Below are 26,519 nucleotides of genomic sequence, written 5' to 3'. Positions count from 1 at the left end.
TCACTAAACTCGACAAAAAATAAGGCCATATGATTTCCGCGTTCATGTAACCAAAGCCGGAGTCACAGAACTGGCCAAAAAAAACAGAATTCGCTGTTGAATGCAGAATATCAGGGGAATCAACATAAATGTAAGTGAAATGTTATTTTGTGAAGGAAAATTTGTTTGGGAAAAGAATGTGTCCGGTACCTCTGATTCATCGCCCAGCCCTAAACTAATTACAAAGCTAAAGCTAGCAAGAACAATCCATATACCCACAACATATTTCATCTGCTTGTGTTGTTGTGAATGACATCATTGATGTAAGATGAACGTACAAACTGGACAGCAGTCACAACTTGAGTGTCGCTCTTTTTGTTTTTTAAACAGCCCCAAACGAGGCGCCTCTTTACTCGTCAAGCTAAGAACAGCAGCACAACACACTTCCGCCCTTCAAAATAATAGTGCGGTGCGCCAAATCCGATCTGATTGCATTAACAGAATAAAGGTTTAAAAAAGTACTTTACACAAGCATAATAGACTTAGAACCTATTGATACATTTACACAATGCTTTTATGCTTTGACATAAAATATTGGTCAAAATTATCCAAAGATGTATTTCACCAATAAATGTGAGGATTTCTGCATTTAATTAACATTTTATTTAATTTTATTTGACACAAAAAGCACACTCTATGGTGGTACAATATGTGTAAAAGGTATAAAACCGAATTAAAAACAATTAAAACAGAAAAACTTAATTGTTTTTTATATTGCCTTTGTTATTTCAAATTATTGTTTTTGCAATTATTATTTAACTTGTTGTTTATTTGAGACACTTAAAAAAAAAGTCTATATTTAAAGTTGAGTTTTGGTAGCACAATAAATATTCATGTTTTGAAATGATTGAATAATTGTATAATGTATTATGATTGCAATATCAATCAAAAATAATCATTATTATTTTTGCCATAATCGTCCAGCCCTATTGGTATCTGCATGGATGATTATTTTGCTGACCTGTGAATGTGAGCTCAGGATGTTCAGGTTATAATAGTTTACTATATTAACAGCGTATCTACTGTATTGGCCTGCATCTGTAAAGTCATAAATGCGAAAGAAGACTATAGCAAGGCAACACCAAGGCATATTTTGCACTAAATACAGACACATATCAAGTACAAGTGGAAAAATACTGTAGCACTTAACTTGCAATCAAACTCATTAAAGAAACATAACACAATTTGTTATTACGGTTGATAAACTACATGGTCAGATGTGTGGAATAATAAATTTAATATTAAAAACCTTATTCATTTTGTACCGTCTTTGTACTACGAGGGAGGAAACAAACATTAACGGTCAGGTTGAGGTCTGAAGAAAGAGCTGGAGGACCAGTCAGCTGTCAACATATCAATCATAAGGAAGGAACGACAGTCAGTCCCTCGCATAGCTTTATTCAGGTGTTCTTTGTCAGGCTGCGGGTTAGAGGTTGAGCTTTTAATTAGGTGAGCAAGTAGAAGTGGCTGCCAAGGAGAACAGGAAAGGTTAGGGAAGGCCGTGCAACTGTTCATAGTTGGAGGCACCTGGAAAACAAGACCATCCTGCACGCTCATTATTTCCTTGAGGTAACCAGCTCATTTTAGTGACTGACTTTGGGTGTCAAAAAACACCTGTTTACAACTCAATAGGACATCTCTGCTGCATTCTATGTGTAAAAAAGAAATCACCTCTCTGTCAACATACTACCTAACATTTTGCAGTGGATCTAACATCTGACGCTTTGTGACATTTGTGGGAATTCATAACTGTAGTTATAGTAGTTGGGGCGGTATAGCTCGGTTGGTAGAGTGGCCGTCCCAGCAACTTGAGGGTTGCAGGTTCAATTCCCGCTTCCGCCATCCTAGTCACTGCCGTTGTGTCCTTGGGCAAGACACTTTACCCACCTGCTCCCAGTGCCACCCACACTGGTTTAAAATGTAACTTAGATATTGGGTTTCACAATGTAAAGCGCTTTGAGTCACTTGAGAAAAAGCGCTATATAAATGTAATTCACTTCACTTCACTTCACTAGTTATTGTAGGGACTGCAAAGGGTGGGCCCTGCTAGCACAATAGCTACTTTAATAGAAAATGACCAGTCACAGTTTTTACCAGACCTTTTCTCTCATGTGAGCCCAACCTTTTTTATGTTTGAGAAAATCGGACCAACGGTGACTGAGCCGAGGTTAATATTTGCTGGCTCAATTCTCATTCTAAAATATTAAGGATTGTGTTCATGAATCAATCCAAGGCTATAATGACTTCAAAAATTACTGAATGACCTAAATTATGTTCAACGTACAGTACAGTAAAACTAGAAATGCATCAATATTGGACTACCAATTTTACAAGAGACACGATAATGGTCAATAATAAAATATTTTTACGTATTCATTACATTTGTGCATATTTTTTTTATTTAGATGTAATGCTCTAACAAAGCTACTACGGTCATTTTTGTTTTATGTATTGACTAATATGACAATAAATATTTTGTACATGTGCAATTATTTCTGCCAATGGCATCCTTAACATCCTTCCATCCTCTATATACACTATTTTGCCAAAAGTATTTGGCCATCTGCCTTGACTCACATATGAACTTGAAGTGCCATCCCATTCCTAACCCATAGGGTTCAATATGATGTGGGTCCACCTTTTGCAGCTATTACAGCTATAACTCTTCTGGAAAGGCTGTCCACAAGGTTGCGGAGTGTGTTTATAGGAATTTTCGACCATTCTTCCAAAAGCGCAATGGTGAGGTCACACACTGATGTTGGTCGAGAAGGCCTGGCTCTCAGTCTCCGTTCTAATTCATCCCAAAGATGTTCTATCGGGTTCAGGTCAGGACTCTGTGCAGGCCAGTAAAGTTCATCCACACCAGACTCTGTCCTCCATGTCTTTATGGACCTTGCTTTGTGCACTGGTGCACTGTCATGTTGGAAGAGGAAGTATATAGTATATATAAATATAGCGTCAAGGTTGCAAAATTGTCAACACAAAACCACACTAAAAGAGAGACTCATCTGACAGAACTTTCTACATAAGGTGAGTTGTAAGGCTGGACGGTTATGGCAATAATAATAATCACGATTATTTTGATTGATATTGAAATCATGATTATAACACGATTATTCATTACTATTTTTTGTACAGTACCACCAAAACTCATCTTTCAATCAATCAAACAATCAATCGATGTTTATTTATATAGCCCTACATCACAAGTGTCTCAAAGGGCTGATTCTTTAAATTCAATTTTAAAGAATAACCAGATATACAAATATTAAAAATAAATTAATAATAGCAATATAAAAAAACAATAAAATTCAGTTTTTCTGTTTAAATTTTTTAAAATTCCGTTTTATGCCGTGGCTCAGATGGTAGAGCGTCCATGCCAGCAACTTGGAGGTTTATAGTTCGATTCCAGCTTCCGCCATCCTAGTCATGTCCTGGGCAAGACACTGCACCACTTTGCTCCAAGCCCCGCTCACACGGGTATATGAATGTGAATGAATGGTTGGTGGTGGTCGGAGTTGCCGTAGGCGCAAACTGGCAGCCACGCTTCTGTCAGTCTACCCCAGAGCAGCTGTGGCTACAAATGTAGCTTACCACCATCAAAGTGTGAATTTGGAGTGAATAAATTATGGGTTCTCAGTTCTCTGTGAAGCGCTTTGAGTTTCTAGAAAAGCACTATATCAATCTAATCCATTATGATTATTGTTATTTTACTACCATAGAGCATGTGCTTTTTATGTCATAAATAAAATTATATAAAATCAATAAAACAATCAATCAAATTACATTTATAAACCCTTAATCACATGGTGTGAATGTGAGTGTGAATGTTGTCTGTCTGTCTGTGTTGGCCCTGTAATGAGGTGGCGACTTGTCCAGGGTGTCCCCTGCCGTCAGCCCGAGTGCAGCTGTGTATTGTGGCCAAATAGCTAAATTTTTGTTTCATCTGATCACAGAACTTCCTCCAGAAGGTCTTATCTTTGTCCATGTGATGTCAGATGAAACACAAATTGAGCTGTTTGGCAAGTTTAGAAAAGGTGAGGCCTTTAATCCCAGGAACACAATCCCCACCGTCAAGCATGGTGGTGGTGGATTACCTCCAAACTCTTCAAGACAACCTAAAATCACCAGCCCGGAGAAATCAGGCTAGCATTAAGGTTTTAGAATGGCCTTCCCAAAGTCCTGATTTAAACATGTGGACAATGCTGAAGAAACAAGTCCATGTTAGAAAACCAACAAATTTAGTTGAACTGCACCAATTTTGTCAAGAGGAGTGGTCAAAAATTCAACCAGAAGCTTGCCAGAAGCTTGTGGATGGCTACCAAAAGCGCTTTATTGCAGTGAAACTTGCCAAGGGACATGTAACCAAATATTAACATGGCTGTATGTATATTTTTGACCCAGCAGATTTGGTCACATTTTCAGTAGACCCATAATAAATTCATAAAAGAACCAAACTTCATGAATGTGCTCCAATCATTCTATAACAAAAAAATAAGAATTGTAGAAATTATTGGGAACTCAACACAGCCATGAGATTATGTTCTTTACAAGTGTATGTAAACTTTTTATATATATATATATATATATATATATATATATATATATATATATATATATATATATATATATATATATATATATATATACGACCCTGAAAGGGACAAGCGGTAAAAAATGGATGGATGGATATATACAGTATATATATATATACACAGTATATAGATATCCTGTGTATATCTACATACATCTCTCTCTCTCTCTCTCTCTCTCTCTCTATATATATATATATATACATATATATATACAGTCTCTCTCTCTCGATACCGTGATAGAGCGTAATATGTATGTGTGGGAAAAATCACAAGACTATTTCATCTCTACAGGCCTGTTTCATGAGGGGTTTCCCTCAATCAAAAATCTCCTGATGATTGAGGGAAACCCCTCATGAAACAGGCCTGTAGAGATGAAATAGTCTTGTGATTTTTCCCACACATATATATATATATATATATATATATATATATATATATATATATATATATATATATATATATATATATATATATATACACTACCGTTCAAAAGTTTGGGGTCACATTGAAATGTCCTTATTTTTGAAGGAAGATAACTTTAAACTAGTCTTAACTTTAAAGAAATACACCCTATACATTGCTAATGTGGTAAATGACTATTCTAGCTGCAAATGTCTGTTTTTTGGTGCAATATCTACATAGGTGTATAGAGGCCCATTTCCAGAAACTATCACTCCAGTGTTCTAATGGTACAATGCGTTTGCTCATTGGCGCAGAAGGCTAACTGATGATTAGAAAACCCTTGTGCAATCATGTTCACACATCTGAAAACAGTCTAGCTCGTTACAGAAGCTACAAAACTGACCTTCCTTTGAGCAGATTGAGTTTCTGGAGCATCACATTTGTGGGGTCAATTAAACGCTCAAAATGGCCAGAAAAAGAGAACTTTCATCTGAAACTCGACAGTCTATTCTTGTTCTTACAAATGAAGGCAATTCCACGAAATTGTTTGGGTGACCCCAAACTTTTGAACGGTAGTGTGTATATATATATATATTTTTTTTTTCTACATTGATCTCACATTCATGATGTCGTTCACAACAACACAAGCTGACGAAATGTGTTGTGGGTAAGGATGGGATTTGATAAGATTTTTCTACTTTCGATTCTGCTTAACAATTTGGTTCCTTAATGGTTCTCTTATCGATTCTTATTTACTCATGTAAAGTATTTGTTTCGACAAAACAATCCATCCATCCATTTTCTACCGCTTGTCCCTTTTGGGGTCGCGGGGGGTGCTGGAGCCTATCTCAGCTGCATTCGGGCGGAAGGCGGGGTACACCCTGGACAAGTCGCCACCTCATCGCAGGGCCAACACAGATAGACAGACAACATTCACACTCACATTCACACACTGATAAAACAATTCAACAAACATATTTGGGTTTAACTTCATCCAACACTTTACACACAAAAAATACCGGGTTATATATTGTGTATCGACATTTAGCCAAACAATATCGGTATATGAGTCTTAGCCCTAGACTCGTGTTACCGAACATGCCAGCACAGTTTAGGGATGTTGTCTGTGTTTATTGAGGGTTGCAGTAGGCCTTACGATGGCATTGTGTTTATATGTACGAGTGCACCTGTTTATGCTTTTTGTAGTGCTGTGAATCTTTGGGTGTCCCACGATTCGATTCAATATCGATTCTTGGGGTCAGGATTCGATTCAAAATCGATTTTTTTGATTCAACGCGATTCTCGATTCAAAAACGATATTTTCCTGATTCAAAACGATTCTCTATTCATTCAATACATAGGATTTCAGCAGGATCTACCCCAGTCTGCTGATATGCAAGCAGAGTAGTAGTTTTTTGTAAAAAGCTTTTATAATTGTAAAGGAAAATGTTTTATCAACTGACTGCTATAATGTAAATTTGTTTTAACTATTAAATGAACCAAAAATATGACTTATTTTATCTTTGTGAAAATATTGGACACAGTGTGTTTTCAAGCTTATGAGATGCGATGCAAGTGTAAGCCACTGTGACAATGTTGTTCTTTTTTAAATTTTTTTTATAAATGTCTAATGATAATGTCAATGAGGGATTTTTAATCACTGCTATGTTGAAATTGTAACTAATATTGATACTGTTGTTGATAATATTCATTTTTGTTTCACTACTTTTGGTTTGTTCTGTGTCGTGTTTGTGTCTCCTCTCAATTGCTCTGTTTATTGCAGTTCTGAGTGTTGCTGGGTCGGGTTTGGTTTTGGAATTGGATTGCATTGTTATGGTATTGCTGTGTATTGTTTTGTTGGATTGATTAATTTAAAAAAAATTAAATAAAAAATTTAAAAAAAAATAAATACAAAAATAAATTAAATTAAATAAAAAAAATACAATTACAAAAACAACAACAATTTTTTAAAAATGAGAATCGATTCTGAATCGCACAACGTGAGAATCGCGATTCGAATTCGAATCGATTTTTTCCCACACCCCTAGTTGTTTGAGTATTAATAATAAAACAATATATATATTTAAGAGAATTAATATTAATCTGAAATGTTTTCTGTGCGGGCAGCACGGTGGAACAGGGGTTAGTGCATGTGCCTCACAATACAAAGGTTCTGAGTTCAATCCCGGGCTCGGGATCTTTCTGTGTGGAGTTTGCATGTTCTCCCAGTGACTGCGTGGGTTCCCTGCGGGTACTCCGGCTTCCTCCCACCTCCAAAGACATGCACCTGGGGATAGGTTGATTGGCAACACTAAATTGGCCCTAGTGTGTGAATGTGAGTGTGAATGTTGTCTGTCTATCTGTGTTGGCCCTGCAATGAGGTGGCGACTTGTCCAGGGTGTACTCCGCCTTCCACCCGAATGCAGCTGAGATAGGCTCCAGCACCCCCCGCGACCCAGAAAGGGACAAGCGGTAGAAAATTGAATGGATGGATGTTTTCTGTGCTATCATTTTTATATTATTCAGTAGCACCGGTGCTCCTGTTGAGTCCTACACAAACAGCCAATCACATGACACACACTCAAATAAATGGGTTATACTTGTATAGCGTTTTCTACCTTCAAGGTACTCAATGCGCTTTGACACTATTTCCACATTCACCCATTCACACACACATTCACACACTGATGGCGGAAGCTGCCATGCAAGGCCCGAACCACGACCCAACAGGAGCAAGTGTCTTGCTCAAGGATACAACGGACGTGACGAGGTTGGTAAAAGGTGGGGATTGAACCAGAAACCCTCAGGTTGCTGGCGCAGCCACTCTTCCAACCGCGCCACGCCGTCCCCAATGACCAATGACAGGGAATAAATACACAAATGGCCAATCAAAGGACACAGACACATATACACAGACAGTCATCACAGCGCACATTTTTACCTTTGGACAATCAAACTAACATGCCTGTTTATGGAATGTGAGAGAAAGCAGGGGAACACAGAAAAACACACATGTACAGGAAGAACAATCAAACTACACCTAGAGGTGCACAAACAAAGGTTTAAACCCTCAATCTCCTGACTGTGCGGCCAACATGCTAACCACTAAAACAGCTGTTAAAAGTTTAATTAACTAAAACTAAATGCGTGCATTTTGGTAGTTGATGTGGTAGAATCCAAGGCAGGGGTCACCAACGCGGTGCCTGCGGGCACCAGGTAGCCCGTAAGGACCAGATGAGTCGCCCGCTGGCCTGTTCTAAAAATAGCTCAAATAGCAGCACTGTAGCGGCGAACAGCTGTCTCGTCAGCTGATGCGCGAGCGCGTAACTGCGGCTGCTTTGCAACCAGCCAAACCCCACTTAATAAAATTATATTTTATTTTAGAACACATCCACATCCCTATTCACCTAGGCAACCCCAGGAAATGTATATAATTCGGCATTATTATCAGTTTACGTTCACGCGCAGGTATAACGCGGCGTGCTCCCGTCTCGTCTGCTGGTGCGCGAGCCCGGTAATTAGACAGCTGTGTCAAATCAAGGAGTACAAAAGACGCCAGCGCAGAGTGGAGAAAGGTTTGGTTTATTACAGATAACACAGAGTTGTGCCAAAAGTGTACCAAAACCAAAAGCTGAACGGACAGCCGGTAAGATTGCACTTTATTTCTCTTTGTGGGTGTGGCGCACCTGTTGCGCTGGTGAGATGGGGGGTGCGGGGGAGTTGTGTGCATGTAGCGTGCTTAGTCTGGAGGCTAAATACACACAGTGTTTTGTGTAACTGTTGTTTAGTAAGGAAGTGTTGATATTCTTTGCTTAGTTTGATAAATGTTGGAGCAGTTTGCTTCATCAGGAGGGTGAAGTCGCTCAACTTAAAGTGTTGGATTTAACTGTGTTGGATCATTGGCTGCTAGTGAGGGCATAGAAAAGGGGTATTTTTCTACCAGTAGACAGTGTTTAAGATTGTGTGTTTCACTGCTAAATTAATAATATATTTATATTGGATATGGATTTTAAATATGTATCTAAAATAGGTGGTTAATTGGTTAGGTATTTATGTATTTGCATATTGGGTTTTCTGCTGCATTTATCTATTGTGTTTCTGGTGTTAAATGTATTTTATATGTATCTTGGTGCATTTATGTTGAGACAATTTATTTAAAATCTGAATTAACTTAAAGGGAAAATATGAATCCATTGTCTTGCACTTGTTTAATTGTTAAGTGTTTGATAGCCTAATTAATAATTGTAAATTATGGGATTGATAATTGATTGATTTTTTACAGCATGTTAATCTTGTGGTGTTTTGTCCTTAAAGGTTTTTCACCAAAAGGCAGCTAAAGGCTACTAAAGACAGCTAATGACAGCTAAAGAAACTTAAGTCTACTAAAGTCTACTAACACTGCTAAAGACTGCTAAAAAGACTAAAGAAGAAAAAAGAAGCTGTTTCTTCATTGGAAAAACTGTTGCAAACTAAAGGAAAATAAAAGGAAAAAAGTAACTACGGTCTGGTCTTTTGAGTGAAATCCAGAAGCCACATTTAGCATTGGTACATCCCTTCAAGTGTGGGATAAGCACAGTGAAAAAAGCAAAACACTTGACAAGCACTTACCAGTGAGCTGCCTCTATTTTTTAAATGTTAATTATTTACTAGCAAGCTGGTCTCGCTTTGCTCGACATTTTTAATTCTAAGAGAAACAAAACTAAAAAAAAATTTAAAAATCCAAGAAAATATTTTAAAGACTTGGTCTTCACTAACTGACAAAGAAACAGATAACAGATTTGGTGTCCAGTTCAAAGTGTGACATGATTTATTTAAAAATGTGAGAGTTGACTTTTGTATTTTACATGAGTTATTATTTGTACAAACATGGTGCAAAGTAATTCATGATTTGTTAAAAAATGTTAGTGGCTAGCTAGTTAAAATGGGATATTGTGATTTCACAAGACTGTCTTAGAAGTGATCATTTGAAAATGTTCAATTTGAAAAATGTGCACTTTAGAGAAAATATAAAAATAAAGTGTTGCATATTGATATTTATCTGTTTCTATATATATTTATTGTGAGAAATCATTAAGATGATCAGTGTTTCCACAAAGATAAATATCATTAATTATTACTAATAACACAGAGTTAAAGGTAAATTGAGCAAATTGGCTATTTCTGGCAATTTATTTAAGTGTGTATCAAACTGGTAGCCCTTCGCATTAATCAGTACCCAAGAAGTAGCTCTTGGTTTCGAAAAGGTTGGTGACCCCAGATCCAAGGTAATGCTGCCATACTTTTATTTTGAAGCTTACTTTGCACTGAACAGGATGTCATTGTGTACGTGTTTTATTTTGTATTAACTAAACCTGAGGTCTGCAACCAGTCTCTTCAGCCTCATTGTTCTTCAGATCTGAAATTCTTTTAACTCTGTAGTGTTTAAGATTGCCTGTGTGCAGTGAGAAATGAGATACCCTCAGCTTCTTCAGGGTGCGTCTGTGCTAACTAATTAATACATCCCAAAAACATTTCAAAAGCAAATGAAGTTCAATATGCATGGACAGATTTCTTGGATTTCACTGCCAACTCTATCACAAAAGCCGACACTTTTTATAATTATAATTAGGGCTGACAAATAACGCGTTAACTATAAGTTCCTTTAACGGTGATCATTTTTTTAACGTGCGATTAACGTTTTTGACCCTTAGACCTGTTCCGTAGTTTGGGGAAATGTGTAATGGCGTCCACTTACTGTTGAGGTACACTCTCAAAAATAGCTCACAGAACTGCACAACAAAAGAGGGACCTTAAGGAAATTTTAGATCCTTAAACCGCCGTGAGACGACATCATTACAGCAAACGCTGAGTGCGCATCGCTGCTTGGAGTGAGGAGAAGCTTCACGTCCGTGTTTGGATTACAGTTAAGTGCATTGAAAACATAAAATGTAGACTGTTAATCAAACTGCTTAGTAAGGTGGAATACAAGCTCTGCAGAAACAAAGACGGTGGAGAGGAAGTCTAAAGTCACTTTTATCTGAGATTTTTGTTAAAACATGTCAAGTCTTTTCTCATACCAATCATACACGTCTGTTTGGCGGCTTCACAATAATAGCGATACGCTTCACATCCGGTTTAACCAACAAAACAATGAAAAATTGTCTTACAGTAGATCATGTTATTCTGTTACTCTGTGTTATTCACATATTTCTACTTAAATAAATGTTATTTGGCAGATTGAAATTAAGTGTACTGTAATGGCAGCGGCGATAATGAAGGAAGATTGTCTTTGAACAAACTCGTCTTCTTCCTCGCTACCACTGAGACTAGGTCTAATACTGCAGGCTTGTCTGCGATTGTAGCTGAGATAGGCTCCAGCGTCCCCCGAAGGGAATAAGTGGTAGAAAATGGATGGATGGATGTCTGCCACTGCGTTCTGCAGCCCACATCGGGTAATTACAGTTCACTACACAATATTACCATCACTATGGTATATTATTTAATAACCTGTTCTGATTGATAGTCCGCAATTCCAGAATGTTTAACAGGCTGAATATTAAATTTTATTAATAAGTACATAGAGATGGTTAAAACATTGTCATGCAGAGATATGAATGCCATTAACTTGCACTACTGTGCAGAAGTTTGGGGCAATAATTACTGTACATAAGCACACTATAACCACTCATCACTCTGCAGAAGAATGCAATACGGGTCATTCATAGGGCGGGATATAGTGATCACACAAATACATTTTCTTACATTCAAAACTATTGAAATTTAAAGATATTGTGGACCTATAAACAGTACAAATTACATCCTTCCATCCATCCATTTTCTACCGCTTGTCCCTTTTGAGATCACAGGGGGTGCTGGAGCCTATCTCAGCTGCATATGGGCGGAAGGCGGGGTACACCCTGGACAAGTCGCCATCTCATCGCAGGGTCAACACAGATAGACAGACAACATTCACACTCATATTCACACAAATGAGGGCCAATTTAGTGTTGCCAATCATCAACCTATCCCCAGGTGCATGTCTTTGGAGGTGGGAGGAAGCCGGAGTACCCGGAGGGAACCCATGCAGACACGGGGAGAACATGCAAACTCCACACAGAAAGATCCCGAGCCCGGGATTGAACTCAGGACTTCTCAGGACCTTCGTATTGTGAGGCACATGCACTAACCCCTACTCCACCGTGCTGCCCAAATTACAAATTACATATAAAGCAAAAAACAATTCACTGCCTGGGAATGTGCAAACGTTTTTCACTGAAAGGTAAGGGGGTTATAATTTAAGGGGTAATTTCAATCTTTAAATTCAGAATGTAGGCACAATACAACGAAGTGTTTGTGTTTCAATATGTGGGGTTAAACTATGCAACAGTTTGAATGTGGAATTAAAAGAATGTCCAACCTTAATTTTGTTTAAAAATAAAAGCGATAAAGACATGATTTTCTATATGTACACGAATGAAGGTTTCTAACAATCATAAAGTGTTTACATTATTTGGGTAGTTATTTATTGGTTGGTGTAACCATCAATTAGTACTTGTGTTCATGTGACTATACACAGTATGTCTATATTGTACATATGTACTCTATTTTTGTGCCAAAGAAAATTGAGTACGTAATAGATTATTGATAATATATTTTAATAAGACCGTTAAATTTATCATTGTACATAATGATGATAAGAAAGCTAGTTATTTGATTTATTAAATATAGGGGTAAGTTTCACTTCTTCCCACTTCTTTTTGGTTATGAACAAAACTAACCATTATATATATTTTTTCATTTTTTATGTGTTTTCATTGTGAAATATTTGTTTGTATTTCTATACCTTACTGTTATGTTATCAAAATTATTGCCTTTTTAAATATTTGTTTTCTTTTGCTTTGTTTTTGACATGTTCAAAATTACGTACTACTGATTCTAACTTGTACAACATGTCAAGTACAGAAAATTAGGAACAATTATTTATGTAGAAAAAATATCACCTAACATTTTTGACAATCAAAGCAAGATCGCAACAATTCACATTTTGTGTTATTAATGCGTGAAACTGCTATCTAAACATGGAAGTGTCGCTCCTCTCTAAGTGCAAGTGCTCATAAAGCAGGAATACAAATTCTGTATTCCTAGAAAATAGGAATTCTGGCAAAACACCAACGCACTGTAGGTATTTTTTAAATTCTCTTTCAAAACGTGTTTACATCCTTCTTTGTGTTGAGCTGTTTCAAAAAGCATAATGTTTAAAATATTTAATTAAAGCAAATTAATTGTCCAGTTATGGTATTAAAAACTTTAAAATTATCTGTCTACGGTACACATTTTGATGACGTAAAATTATATCTTTCTGCGATTATCGCGATTCATTTTGAGTTAACTATGAACAAAATGCAATTAATCGTTTGACAGCTCTAATTATAATAAATAAGGAACTTGAATTAGTGCAGATAAATATAAATGGTACTCTACTATAAAGAGAAAAACCCTATATAGTAGAGACAACCAGTGTATGCCACCTGGCATGAAGTGCACTAAACTAAATCCCAGCAGCTACAACATGGTGACCACTATACAATGATTCCAAATACTACCAGGATACCAGACGATGGATAGATGACTATGTATGACTACTACCATCAACGTATGAATGTGGAGTGAATGAATGAAGGGTTCTGAGTTCTCTGTGTCTAGAAAAGCATTGCATAAATCTAATCCATTGTTATTACTGCTATTATCTTACCAGCAGAGGACAACCTGTCATGAGCAACTGTCATAGAGTCAAGTGGTTCATAACTTACCTGGACATATTTCGAACGGAGCGTTGCCAGGGAAACGAGACGTTTCCGACAGCTGCTCTGTAGCTGTAAACCCCCAAAAGTCCAAGAGCAAGGGCAACTTTGGACACCAGCGAGCAGCGTCTTTGGACCAGGAAGTAGATAAGAACCAGACAGAAAGCAGCCAGCAAGGACAATACCACTTTGTGTTCAGAGCTGGAAAGAGACCAACAGATGAGAAAACTTACTGAAAGAGTTCATTTCTTTATGAAATTTAAAATGAAATAACACTGAATACAAAGTTTTTTCTTTTGCTTTGTGCTATGTATAAACCAGACACGCAGCCCACAAGACGTTATTTTGCGGCCCGCACCTTAATATAAAATGTTTATGTTAGCGCGGCCCGCGAGTTTAATATGAATGGCGCTTGACAGCGTCATACTTGCCAACCCTCCCGATTTTTCCAGGAGACTCCTGAAATTCAGGGCAACTTTTCTATAGGATGTCTGATGATTTTCACCCAAAAACAACAATAATAAGGGCGTGCCGTGATGGCACTGTCTTTTGCGCCCTCTACAGCCTGTAGTATCAGCGTGCCAGCCCAGTTCCATGTTATATGAGGCTTGTGCAGACACATTTGAGTGACTGCAAGGCATACTTAGACAACAGCCATACAGTTCACACTGAGGGTGGCCGTATAAAACAACTTTAACACTCTCACTAATATGCGCCACACTGTGAACCCACACCAAAAAAGAATGACAAACACATTTCGGGAGAACATCCGCACCGTAACACAACATAAACACAACAGAACAAACACCCAGAATCCCATGCATCCCTAACTCTTCCGGGCTACATTATACACCCCTGCTATCACCAAACCCCGCCCCCCCACACATCAAACCCCGCCCTCCCCTTCCCCTCCATGCGTCGGTTGAGGTGGGCGGGGTTCGGGGGGGCTGTTGGGTGGTAGCGGAGGTGTATAATGTAGCCCGGAAGAGTTAGGGATGCATGGGATTCTACGTGTTTGTTCTGTTGTGTTTATGTTGTGTTACGGTGCGGATGTTCTCCCGAAATGTGTTTGTCACTCTTGTTTGGTGTGGGTTCACAGTGTGGCGCATATTAGTAACAGTGTTAAAGTTGTTTTATACGGCCACCCTCAGTGTGAACTGTATGGCTGTTGACTAAGTATGCCTTGCAGTCACTTTCGTGTGCAGGGCTGAGCCCGCATACAACATATGACTGGGCCGGCACGCAGATAGTGTAAAATCGGACGTTAAAGGCACTGCCATCACGGCACGCCCTCAATATTGTTGCCCCAGTAGATTTTCGGGAGATGCACTGAAATACGGAAGTCTCCCGGAAAAATCTGGAGGGTCGGCAAGTATGCAGCTGAGCCGCATCAGAGTGATCAAAGAGCCGCGAGTTGCCGACCCCTGGTCTAGTCTCTTACGTTTATGAGCTAAATAATATTATTTGATATTTTACGGTAATGTGTTAACAATTTCACACATAAGTCGCTTCTGAGTATAAGTCGCACCCCCGGCCAAACTATGAAAAAAAACTGCGACTTATAGTCCGAAAAATACGGTAATTGTATTTAATTGAGATACAAAGCTTGATCAAGACTCTATGGAATGAAAAAGCTGCACATCTGATTCCTCATTTGAAAGTTGACACACTTATAAAGATGGTTGACTGAATTGAAGGTTTGGAAAATGAGACCTTACACAAATACAAAACAGTTTTCCTAGTTGACTAGACCAGGCAGCAGAGGATTTGAGTACTTTAAGACACGCATAGTGTCGATATCATTAGCAGAGCTACTGGCAGTGGAGATCGACGAAAAAAGCAAAGAAAATTGGGAATGGTCAGAATTCACATCTTTATTCTACAGTGAGATGCATGGTAAAGATGGAGCTATAATGCATAGTGCTGTTAAAATAATGTTGATCAATCCAACTCTGCTCTTTTCTTTCAGGAATCAAGAGAGCTGGTTGCCAATTTTAAATTTTTACTAAAACTTAGATACTTGGAAAATCAAGAGTAAAGTTGTCTTTTAATGCTCCCTTTGGTGTTTCCCACAGTACCTCTTCTAAAAACACTTTTTAATGATTTCTGGAATACAGTGGTGAACATGTTCATGTACATTTGTAAATTTCCTATGGACAACAAATGTTTTGTTTTCATTACTGCAAAAAAATTACAAAGGTTGTGAAATTAATGATAGACAACATTACTGCTCTAGTGTAGCTGTTTATAACGCATGCACTAGTGTAGTTTAGTCGCTTTCTAAATTAACTTTCATAGGCACGTTATAAACTGTACATTGTATTGAAGGGTGTCCGATACAATTTTTTCACTTCCAATACAATACCGATATTAAAGCTTTTAAAATTGGCCCAAACCGATATTTATGTGATACAATATCAGCATGAATAATACATATATTAGTTGAAATGTTGAAAATAAATATGCCGCTTTTTCATTAACGTATATTGAAGAATTTGTCTTACTTTGCACAAACAGTGTTCATTTGTCAAATTTAAGGCTGTCTCAATTAAACCTTTTTAATTGGGACGGCATAGCTCGGTTGGTAGAGTGGCCGTGCCAGCAACTTGAGGGTTCCAGGTTCGATCCCCGCTTCCGCCATCCTAGTCACTTCCGTTGTGTCCTTGGGAAAGACACATTACCCACCTGCTCCCAGTGCCACCCACACTGGTTTAAATGGAACTTATATACTGGGTTTCACTATGTAAAATCGCTTTGAGTCACTAGAGAAAAGCGCTATATAAATATAATTCACTTCACTTCACTACTTCCCATACGATATGGGTGTTGGAGCGTTGAGTATTGGCCGATGCCGATATTGATCCAATGTGATATCAGCACGAACCAAACATACTGTACTTGTATTATTTTGTACCGAATAATGTTAGACAAGGCTTGATCAAGTAAAATGATTCGAACAGAGAACAATGGTAGATATGTATTATACTAATTATAATAATAAATCGCCTAAAATGGACTTATGCTGTCTTTAAGTTAAAGTGGAGTGGTAATTGTTTTCATATTCATGGAGTTACAGGCCTAATGAAACCCACTACTACCGACCACGCAGTCTGATAGTTTATATATCAATGATGAAATCTTAACATTGCAACACATGCCAATACGGCCGGGTTAACTTATAAAGTGCAATTTTAAATTTCCCGCCACACTTCCGTTTGAAAACGTCTATGTATGATGACGTATGCGCGTGACGTCAATGGTTGATACGGAAGTATTCAGACCCATTTAATCCAATACAAGACGCTCTGTTTTCATCCCAAAATTCCACAGTATTCTGGTCATCCGTGTTGGTGAATCTTTTGCAATTTGTTTAATGAAAAATGAAGACTGCAAAGAAGAAAGCTGTAGGTGCGATTGGTGTATTAACGGCGGACTACAGCAACACAACCAGGAGGACTTTGAGGTGGATAGCAGACGCGCTACCGTGAGTACAGCTTTGGCTTCCAAAAATGTTTGATCGCTTGTCGCTATGTGCATGTCACGTACGTAACTTTGGGGAAATATTTGTTTCTTGCCGACTCTGATGGCGGCCAGGGTGTCGTCGAAAGCTACAACGCCCGCCACCGTCCCGTAGCTAAGTTAGCTTCAATGGCGTCGTTAGCAACAGCATTGTTAAGCTTCGCCAAGCTGGAAATTATTAACCGTGTATTTACATGTCCATGGTTTAATAGTATTGTTGATCTTTTTGTCTATCCTTCCAGTCAGGGATTTATTTATTTTGTTTCTATCTGCATTTGAGCCCGATGCTATCACGTTAGCTCAGTAGCTAAAGAGCTTCGTCAATGTATTGCCGTGGAGATAAAAGTCACTGTGAATGTCCATTTTGCGTTCTCGACTCTCATTTTCAAGAGGATATAGTATCCGAGGTGGTTTAAAATACAAATCCGTGATCCACAATAGAAAAAGGAGAAAGTGTGGAATCCAATGAACCCTTGTACCTAAGTTACGGTCAGAGCGAAAAAAGATACGTCCTGCACTGCAATGTAGTCCTTCACTCTCACTTTCCTCATCCACAAATCTTTCACCCTTGCTCAAATTAATGGGGTAATCGTCGCTTTCTCGGTCCGATCTCTCTCGCTGCATTGTAAACAATGGGAAAAGGTGAGGAGTCCTTACTCCGGTGACGTCACGCTACTTCCGGCAAGGCTTTTTTTTTTATCAGCGACCAAAAGTTGCGACCTTTATCGTCGTTGTTCTCTACTAAATCCTTTCAGCAAAAATATGGCAATATCGCGAAATGATCAAGTGTGACAGCAGTTGAGGAAAATATCTTGTACAATCAAAATAAATTGTATAATTAATCTAAGTGTGTTCATGATTATTTTTTGTGATTAAGACTTTTTTTTTTAGACTTTAGACTTCCTTTTTATTGTAATTCAAATTTGAACTTTAGATAAGAACAACATTTTGTTGCATTAGCTCATGGTAGTGCAGGATTTTAAAAAAGCAATGAGGTGCATATATAAATAAATAGATTACTGTACAGATAAATATACTGCACTTTTCCAAATGCATCCACGTTTATGGATGTATGTTATATTGTCTTTTTATTCCAGCGAGTTAATTATGATGCATTCAAGAGTCTTACGGCCTGAGGGAAGAAGCTGTTACAGAACATGGAGGTTCTGCGGAACCTCTTTCTAGAGTCCAGCAGTGAAAACAGTCCTTGGTGGGGGTGGGAGGAGTCTTTGCAGATTTTCTGAGCCCTGGTCAGGCAGCAGCTTTTTGCGATCTCCTGGATAGGAGGAAGAGGAATCCTGATTGTCTTTTCCGCCGTCCTCACCACTCTCTGGAGAGACTTCCAGTCTGAGGCACTGCAGGCTCCAGTCCAGACAGAGATGATGTTGGTCAGTAGGCTCTCTATAGTGCCTCGGTAGAATGTGGTGAGAATGGGGGGAGGGAGCTGTGCTCTGTTCATCCGACGCAAAAAGTGCATGCGCTGCTGAGCTCTTTTTACAAGAGCTCCGGTGTGTTTGGAACAGGTTATATTGTCAGTTATCTGCACCCCCAGGAACTTGGTGCTGCTTACCATCTCCACCGCTGTGCCGTTGATGAAGAGTGGAGCGTGGCTGGACTGGTGCTTCCTGAAGTCAACTATGATCTCCTTGGTCTTGTCGAGGTTCAAGACCAGGTTGTTGGTTCTGCACCAGTCAACCAGATGTTTCATCTCCTCCCTGTAGTCCATGTTGTTCTTGTCACGGATGAGGCCCGCTACTGTCGTGTCGTCCGCATACTTCACAATGTGGTTAGTAGTGGACCTGGCGCAGCAGTTATGGGTCATCAACGTGAGAAGCAGCGGACTCAGGACGCAGCCCTGGGGGGAGCCGGTGCTCAGGGAGATGGCACTGGAGGTGTTGTTGCCCACTCTCACAGACTGGGGTCTGTCTATGAGGAAGTCAAGCAGCCAGTTGCATAGGGGGTACTGAATCCAAGGGAGGCCAGTTTGCTCACCAAACAAGAAAACTCAATAATTTTGACAACTCTAGTTTTGTTGTTACTGTTATGTGTTCTATGTGAGTATATATATATATATATATATATATATATATATATATATATATATATATATATATATATATATATATATATATATATATATATATAAATAAGCCGTCATTTTATTGTTTTGACCCTAATAGTTGTATCATTTTTGGATTTTGCCATGTGTATTGCATATCAGGCTAAGTTGATGTCAAATAAGAATGTGTCGCTAAATCGGGTGCACCCATTGATTTCTTGTGAATGTGTGGTGCACATTCACTCCCCCAAAAAAATCTACATTGTCTGATTTTGGGGCAAACTGTAGTTATCATTTTTGCACTTTTAACTACTGTAGTAGTTTGGTTTATTATTAGCAATCCATTCTGAAGCTATGGTTTCCATAAGCAACCTTTGTACTTTAAGATTTCAGTGTGTGTATAAGTACTTTTTGAGCACATTCAACAATACTGTCATCATAATAACCGTGATCGTTTTTGTGGTATGAACTTTATCGTTACATCCCGAATCTGCATGTGTATCAATGTTTTTATGCATCTCTGTTAGTGTATTTTGAAATGACTAAAATGGGATGAAAAATGTTGCTTGTCACAGTGAATATGCACATGATTTGCTTTCAAAAAAAAGAAATGACCACTCAGATATCATTGGAGCTCAGTGTCCTGTCTTCCTCTACTGCAGCACAAACAAATATTTTTCGTTACGCCCCCCCATAGGAAGAATAACATATTTTGCGCCCCCCACTGTCCACCGTGACTAAGCATACCTCTGCATAACATTGTAAGCTTATGAACATTAAAGGAAACAACACACTGGTCTTTCCTCGTCTCCCACCGTGGTTACAGTGAAGCCAAGTGTTACATACACTTCACCATATTCTGGTACGGCAAAAAAAGCATGTTCCTCGAGGTCCCACGCACCCCTGGCATGGGGACCCGCCCCACTATTTGAAAAGAACTGCTTTACTGTGTGGTTGCTTGGTCAATGTTGCATTCCAGAATTATTGTGATATTTATATTTTTCATATATTTTCTTAACCCACCTGTTGAGCCAATGGCCCACATCAGGAAGATGAGCCCACTGCACACCAGTCTGGTTGAGGGAGCGCAGCAGGCGGCAGCAGAGCAGAGTGAAGGGGGGCGTGGCTAAAGCCAGCCACTTCTCGGAGTTAATCTCTGCCTTGGGGTAGCCAGAGGGAGTGCAGTCTTTAGAAGGAAGGACATAATCTTCTTCATCAGCTACAGAGTGGCTCTTCTCTCTGAAGTACTTGCGGCACACATCCTGGAAGACTGCGAGGCAGAGCGTGTTGAGCAGGAAGTACCAGGTTTGATGCTCCTCCTCTACGAAGCTGCTGGCCGCCAAGCTGAGAGTATGACCGGCCGTGCCAGCCAGCAACAAAACATCCAGCTCTGACAGTGACCCCTCACTGCTACTGCTCTGCAGGGGAGACAAGGACAAAGAAGACCGCTTTAAAAATCACATCAACTAGAGGCTCAATAAGGAAGTGCTCTCTTCTAAAACAATAACAACTATCAAAGCACATAGATTAGTTAAGAGACAGACAGCTATATTATCTGATCAGAAAAATGTAATCCACATACCTTTGAAGAACACAATGTTTAAAGCAAATTTATCACTAATCTCAAACACGCAGTACTCAATGTCAGATCTTTAAAGTAATAAATCACTTAATTAATCATTGCATTTCCTCCTATAATCTCGATTTTATGTTTTTAACTGAGACATGACTCCACATAAACACAGCAAGTGTAGTTCTGAAGCCCACCTCACTTCAACTATGTGTTTGAGACATGACAAAAACAGTGTCTGTGCTATATTCAGGGAAAATATTGTCATTTGGAGTTTTTTCATCATTTGAGTATTCATTCAAAATGGAGATCAATCAATCATCCATACGTTATATCACTATCTGCAAACCACCACAGAATTCAGATTAATTTATTGCTGATTTTATAGAATCAGTTGTGTGCACTGACCTCGATTGTTTGATCTTCACAGGGACTTAAATGTGCATGTAGATGTAGCCAATGACAGGCATGCTAAAGAACTCAGTTCCGGCCCTGAAATGTTGGGTCTAACTAAGCATGTGAAAGAGCCCACCTACAGCAGAGGCTGCAATACAAATTTATACTGTTCAGGAGATGACTTGAAAATCTTAGCCGATAATATTGAAGAGGAAATGGTTAAACTAAAATTGTGGTTTGATGTAAATAAATTATCTTTAAATTTGGAAAAGACTAAATTTCTGGTATTCAGTAATAAAAGAAAGATATAAGTTAGTTTATCCATAAACAATGTGAAAATTGAGAAGGTGTCTGAAATCCGATTTCTTGGGGTCATCTTAGATGAAAAGTTGACAGGGAAAGCTCATATATTGCATGTGAAAAATAAGGTATCTAAAAGCTTATTTATTTTGAACAAGGTTAAATACAGTTTCCCGTATAACACAATGAGAATGTTATATTGCTCAATTATTCTACCTTAATTCAATTATTGTGCAGAAATATGGGGAAATACATATCACAGCTACATAATGCCTTTATTTTTTTCACAGAAAAGAGTAATTCATATAATTTTTACAGTAGGATATAGAGACCACACACATCCACTCTTCATTAGGGCAGGTTTATTAAAACTAAAAGACATTGTAGAATTGCATACTCTATTAGTAATGTTCAAAGCTAGAAATAAAGTTCTTCCGAAGGACTTACAAAAGTTATTTGTGTTCATGACTAAAGATGAGAATCACAGAAGGCCGTATGATTTTAAACATCCAAGAGTGCGAACAAATTTGAAACAAATGTGCTTGTCTGTTGCTGGTGTGAAAGCATAGAATTCTCTAGACAAAGACTTAAAAAGTTGCAAGAATATCTTTGAATTTAAAAGAGTTACAAAAAGAGACAACTGGAATTATATCAAACTGATTTTTGATTTTGATTGGACGTGTCTTTGTGAAAATGCTTAAACGAAAATTAAGAAGTATGTTGGAGTTTGGGTGTTGGTGGAGGGAACAGTTATAAAGTCATCTAAAATAATTTGTGTTAAAAAGGGGGCAGATAAATATAAGAATAGTCTTCTTCCATCTGCTCCTTTCTGATCAAGGAAATGTATAAGAAACAAAAAACAATGAAAGTGTCAACTGTACGTGGCTTGTATACTGTATATGCATTTTCATGAAAGGAATAAAAAGAAATGATGAATGATGATGAGGCCACACTCTTGATTTGATCATTACTAAAGGTCTCGCTATTTCAAACGTGAATGTTATCGATGTTGCCTTATCAGATAATGCCTGTGTTTTCTTCAACTTGTCTGTTAGACCCAAACCAACAGTTGGGTCTGTGGTTGTTAGGGGAAGACTAAAAAATGATAGCGTATGATGAGGCCACACTCTTGATTTGATCATTACTAAGGGTCTCGCTATTTCAAACGTGAATGTTATCGATGTTGCTTTATCAGATAATGTCTGTGTTTTCTTCAACTTGTCTGTTAGACCCAAACCAACAGTTGGGTCTGTGGTTGTTAGGGGAAGACTCATAAATGATAGCGTACGGACACATTTTGTGGAAATGATTAGGTGTGAAAACACCCCGTATACTAATATTGATGATCTGTTAAACTCATGCACATCAAGTGTAGTAAATGTTTTGGACACCATTACTCCTGTCAAGGTTAGAATAGTTAAAAGGCGCCATTGAGATAGAAAACGGAGTGCCGCAAAGTAAATCCTGGTAATAAATAGCTACTCTGTAGCCAGGTAGTCAATCAGAGCTGGCACATTTCACACAAGTCACTAGGGATGTATACAGATTACCATTATTTTTTGGTACCGGTTCCTAATTAGGTCGGTCCATGAGGACCGTGAAGATTTTGGACTAACGATACTGCTATCTGTATTTTTTTTGTTGCAGTTGACCTACTGTTCAATTTGTACATGCTGCCACTAGGTCAGCTAATACGCAGATGACACTCAGATCTATGTGTCACTGACGGTGACTGATTGTTACGTGCATCTTAGTTGTAGTTTTCATTACTAATTATGGAGGTTGAAATCACCATGTAAAATTGCTAATTCTACAATATCCAATGTAAATTTGCATTGAGATAGCATATTTTTAAAAGTGAAACTTGACTTTTGAGTGCTTTCTATCAGGCATGCTTGCTTTGTTGGCAAGGAAAATTGCAATCATAACTAGAGGCAGTATACTACGAATGCGCCTGTTTTGCCTGCCAAGTGCTTGAGCAGGTGCCGAATCTAAAAAAACGGATGTGACGTCATGCAAAAGTATTGAAATATGGTACATTTTGATTTTACATTTATCGGTACCCGGTAGTACCGACAGAAATCGGTCGGTACCTGTTAAAGTAGAGAATTTGCTGCTCATCCCTATACTTGATGTATTAGAAATAGCGGTGCGGTTTTGCCAGTGGGGAAGAGAGTAGAGCTGTGCAAGTAGAGTAGGAAGAGGGAATTCAACGTCTTCAATTTACCTAACATTTCTGGACTGTGGGAGGAAGCCAGAGTGCCAACCACAGTCTTGCCTTTATTAAAGCCATAATTTTACGACACTTGCGTGACAGTAAAACATAATGATGTTTAAAGGATATCTATGTATAGATATCTGAGGCACAGAAAAATATTAAATACATTGAATATGATTTTCTCTTCTCTGAAGTTATTTTCTACATGAATAGTCTGCATTTTCATTAGACTTTTTGCTGAGACGTAATGAGACGTAACCTTTGAAGATATATTGTAATGCGCATATACGGATGCAGTAATAAAGATGAAAAATGCAACTGACCAAGTCAAAGGATGAGACTAAAACCCTTTACCCTTTAAAACGACTTACCGCTGGATCCGATTAGTTAAGATAGGATCCAAAGTAACTTTCAAAAAAGCAATATAAGCCCGAATTATGCTGAGATAGGCTCCAGCACCCCCCGCAAACCTGAGAGGGACAAGCGGTAAAAAATGGATGGATGGATGGAAGTTGCATGGAGAGAAAAATAAAACAATCCTGAAATGACCTAGTCTAGACAAATTGACAGCTTAGGAAATGTACAGTAATTTTGTCTAAAGCATAATTAAGAGCATTGTTGGCCCTGTGATGAGGTGGCGACTTGTCCAAGGTGTACCCCGCCTTTTGCCCGAATGCAGCTGAGATAGGCTCCAGCACCCCCCGCGACCCGAAAAGGGACAAGCGGTAGAAAATGGATGGATGGATGGATATGTCAAGGTTCAAGTTCAAAGGTTGAGTCCAGGCATCAGTTTCGACAGCTAGTGTCAGAATTAAAAACATGATACTCATGTACTTGTATTTTTGCACGGTATAAGAAGTGCACCTGTGGTATATTCTAAAAAAAACAAAAAAACACTACACAAAGGCCAGCCCTTGCCAGAGACTGTTTTTCAGATGACCCCATCAAAGTATTCCCTCTACCATCCAACTGTTGTATAACCCCATTTGAGGTCAGCAAGCTTCAAGAGAAAGCACTGCTTTCCCTTCCAGATGCATTTAATGGTCTTTCTTTTACTTTAGTGCCCAACACTAGGGTGTCCCATTTTTTTTTTTTACTTCCGATACAATACCGATAATGGAGCCTTGAGTATTCGCCGATACTTATATTAAGCCAATACGATATCATCACAAACCATACAGTACATACTTGTATTACTTTGTAGTGTGGAAAGTTAGAAAAAGCCTGATCAAGTGAAATTAGTCAAACAGAAAACAATGGTAGGTACGAAAAACACTAACCTATCTGGAATGGGCTTTTGTTGTCTTTAAAGGGGTCATATTAAGATTTTTCTTATATTTACAACACTTCTTTGTGGTCTACCAAACATATTCTGGTGGTCTTTGGTCAAAATTTTGCATAGATGTTTTACAGACCATCCTCAAGCTGCTTTCAGACCATCTTTTCAGCATGCGCCGTTTTGTGGATTGTCTTATTAACATGGGTCCACTTCGACAGTGTCTTCTACTCGTCATCTATGTTGTAGTTTTAGAACTTCTATATGGAGTTTACTAATAAGTTTGACCTATCGCGATTCGCTACTTTGTATTAAAACTGACAACAGCGGAGAAAGTATGTGCATTTACGAGCCAGCCTTCCCTACAACAAGAGGATCTAAAAAAATAAGCTTATTTACTACAGCGTCGGACTACACTGGCGGACTCGCGCAAAGCACTTCGGGAAAATTTCTACTATATATGGAGATATCCGCTGCCGTCACAATTGGGGCAAATTCTAAACGGCTCATTGGAGGAAGTGTGAAGGAAGGATGTTTTATAAACATCTGCGCCATGCCTCCATTTTCCATTTTTTTAATGACTTATGCAAATCCCAAATACAAAAAAAAAGGTACCAATAGGTAGAAAAAGTTGGTTTTGCATAATAGGTCCAATTTAAGTTTAAATAAACTGAACTGACCGAGTGGCCACAGTAAATCATTAAGTTGAGCTCTTGACACAGTAAGTTGAATTATGCGGACACACTGGTTGCTGGATACTTTTTCAATAAGCTTCAAGACTTTGTATGTGTAAGTAATAATCCTAAACATTTGATACTTGTTTATATTGACAAAGCTGTTTAAGACTGCTATATTGTTTAATTAAGGACATCTATTACGATTGTCTGGCTTCTGTGCTACTATGTGCTTAGCTGTTGTGTAGCTGCCAGCTCCTAGTAGCCTACAGCCTTACCTTTTGTAAATGACTTGACCAAAATACAAGAAAAGACCAACCATGTGTGCTTATTGGAAGACATTTCGCTGTTAACTGGGTGTTGAGTTTTGCACAAATAAACGCGCTGCAGGACTGTTGTATGTGAGCACTTAAATCATAGAGTTTAGATGCAAGGCAATTTATACTTCTATTTTCCTGATATCAAACAGATAGCTGATATCATCGGTTCGAGACACCCCTAATACTTATGGTCAAACATAGAGATTGTTAAAAACAAACCGTGGTTTGCACCAAGGTTCATTAACATAAAGACAAACGTGAACGGCGAGGCCCTTCCTCCAGTCCCAACCACCCCTTACACTTTTGCTGTTGACATTAAGAACTTTCCCAGTATAGTGATCTTCAGCAACCACCTAGGAGAAACCAAGAAG

General features: G+C 38.5%; 1 protein-coding gene across 2 annotated transcripts in view; it reads right to left on the bottom strand.

Moving 5' to 3' along the window:
• Positions 1–26,519, bottom strand: part of pigg (phosphatidylinositol glycan anchor biosynthesis class G (EMM blood group)) — a 141,598-nt gene that overhangs the window by 61,773 nt on the left and 53,306 nt on the right. Inside the window, exons 9-10 of one of the 2 annotated variants that reach the window (XM_062045297.1) lie at positions 20,418–20,812; positions 13,826–14,017 (exon numbers count right to left, since the gene is read on the bottom strand). In XM_062045297.1, coding sequence (XP_061901281.1) covers positions 13,826–14,017; positions 20,418–20,812 — 587 coding nt within the window. Of the gene's footprint in view, positions 1–13,825; positions 14,018–20,417; positions 20,813–26,519 lie in introns of those variants that run through there. The other variant, XM_062045298.1, reaches the window with a different exon arrangement.

The sequence above is a fragment of the Entelurus aequoreus genome, linkage group LG04, assembly GCF_033978785.1.
Source record: "Entelurus aequoreus isolate RoL-2023_Sb linkage group LG04, RoL_Eaeq_v1.1, whole genome shotgun sequence".
Taxonomy (NCBI): Eukaryota; Metazoa; Chordata; class Actinopteri; order Syngnathiformes; family Syngnathidae; genus Entelurus; species Entelurus aequoreus.
This window is presented reverse-complemented; position numbering and strand designations above follow the sequence as displayed.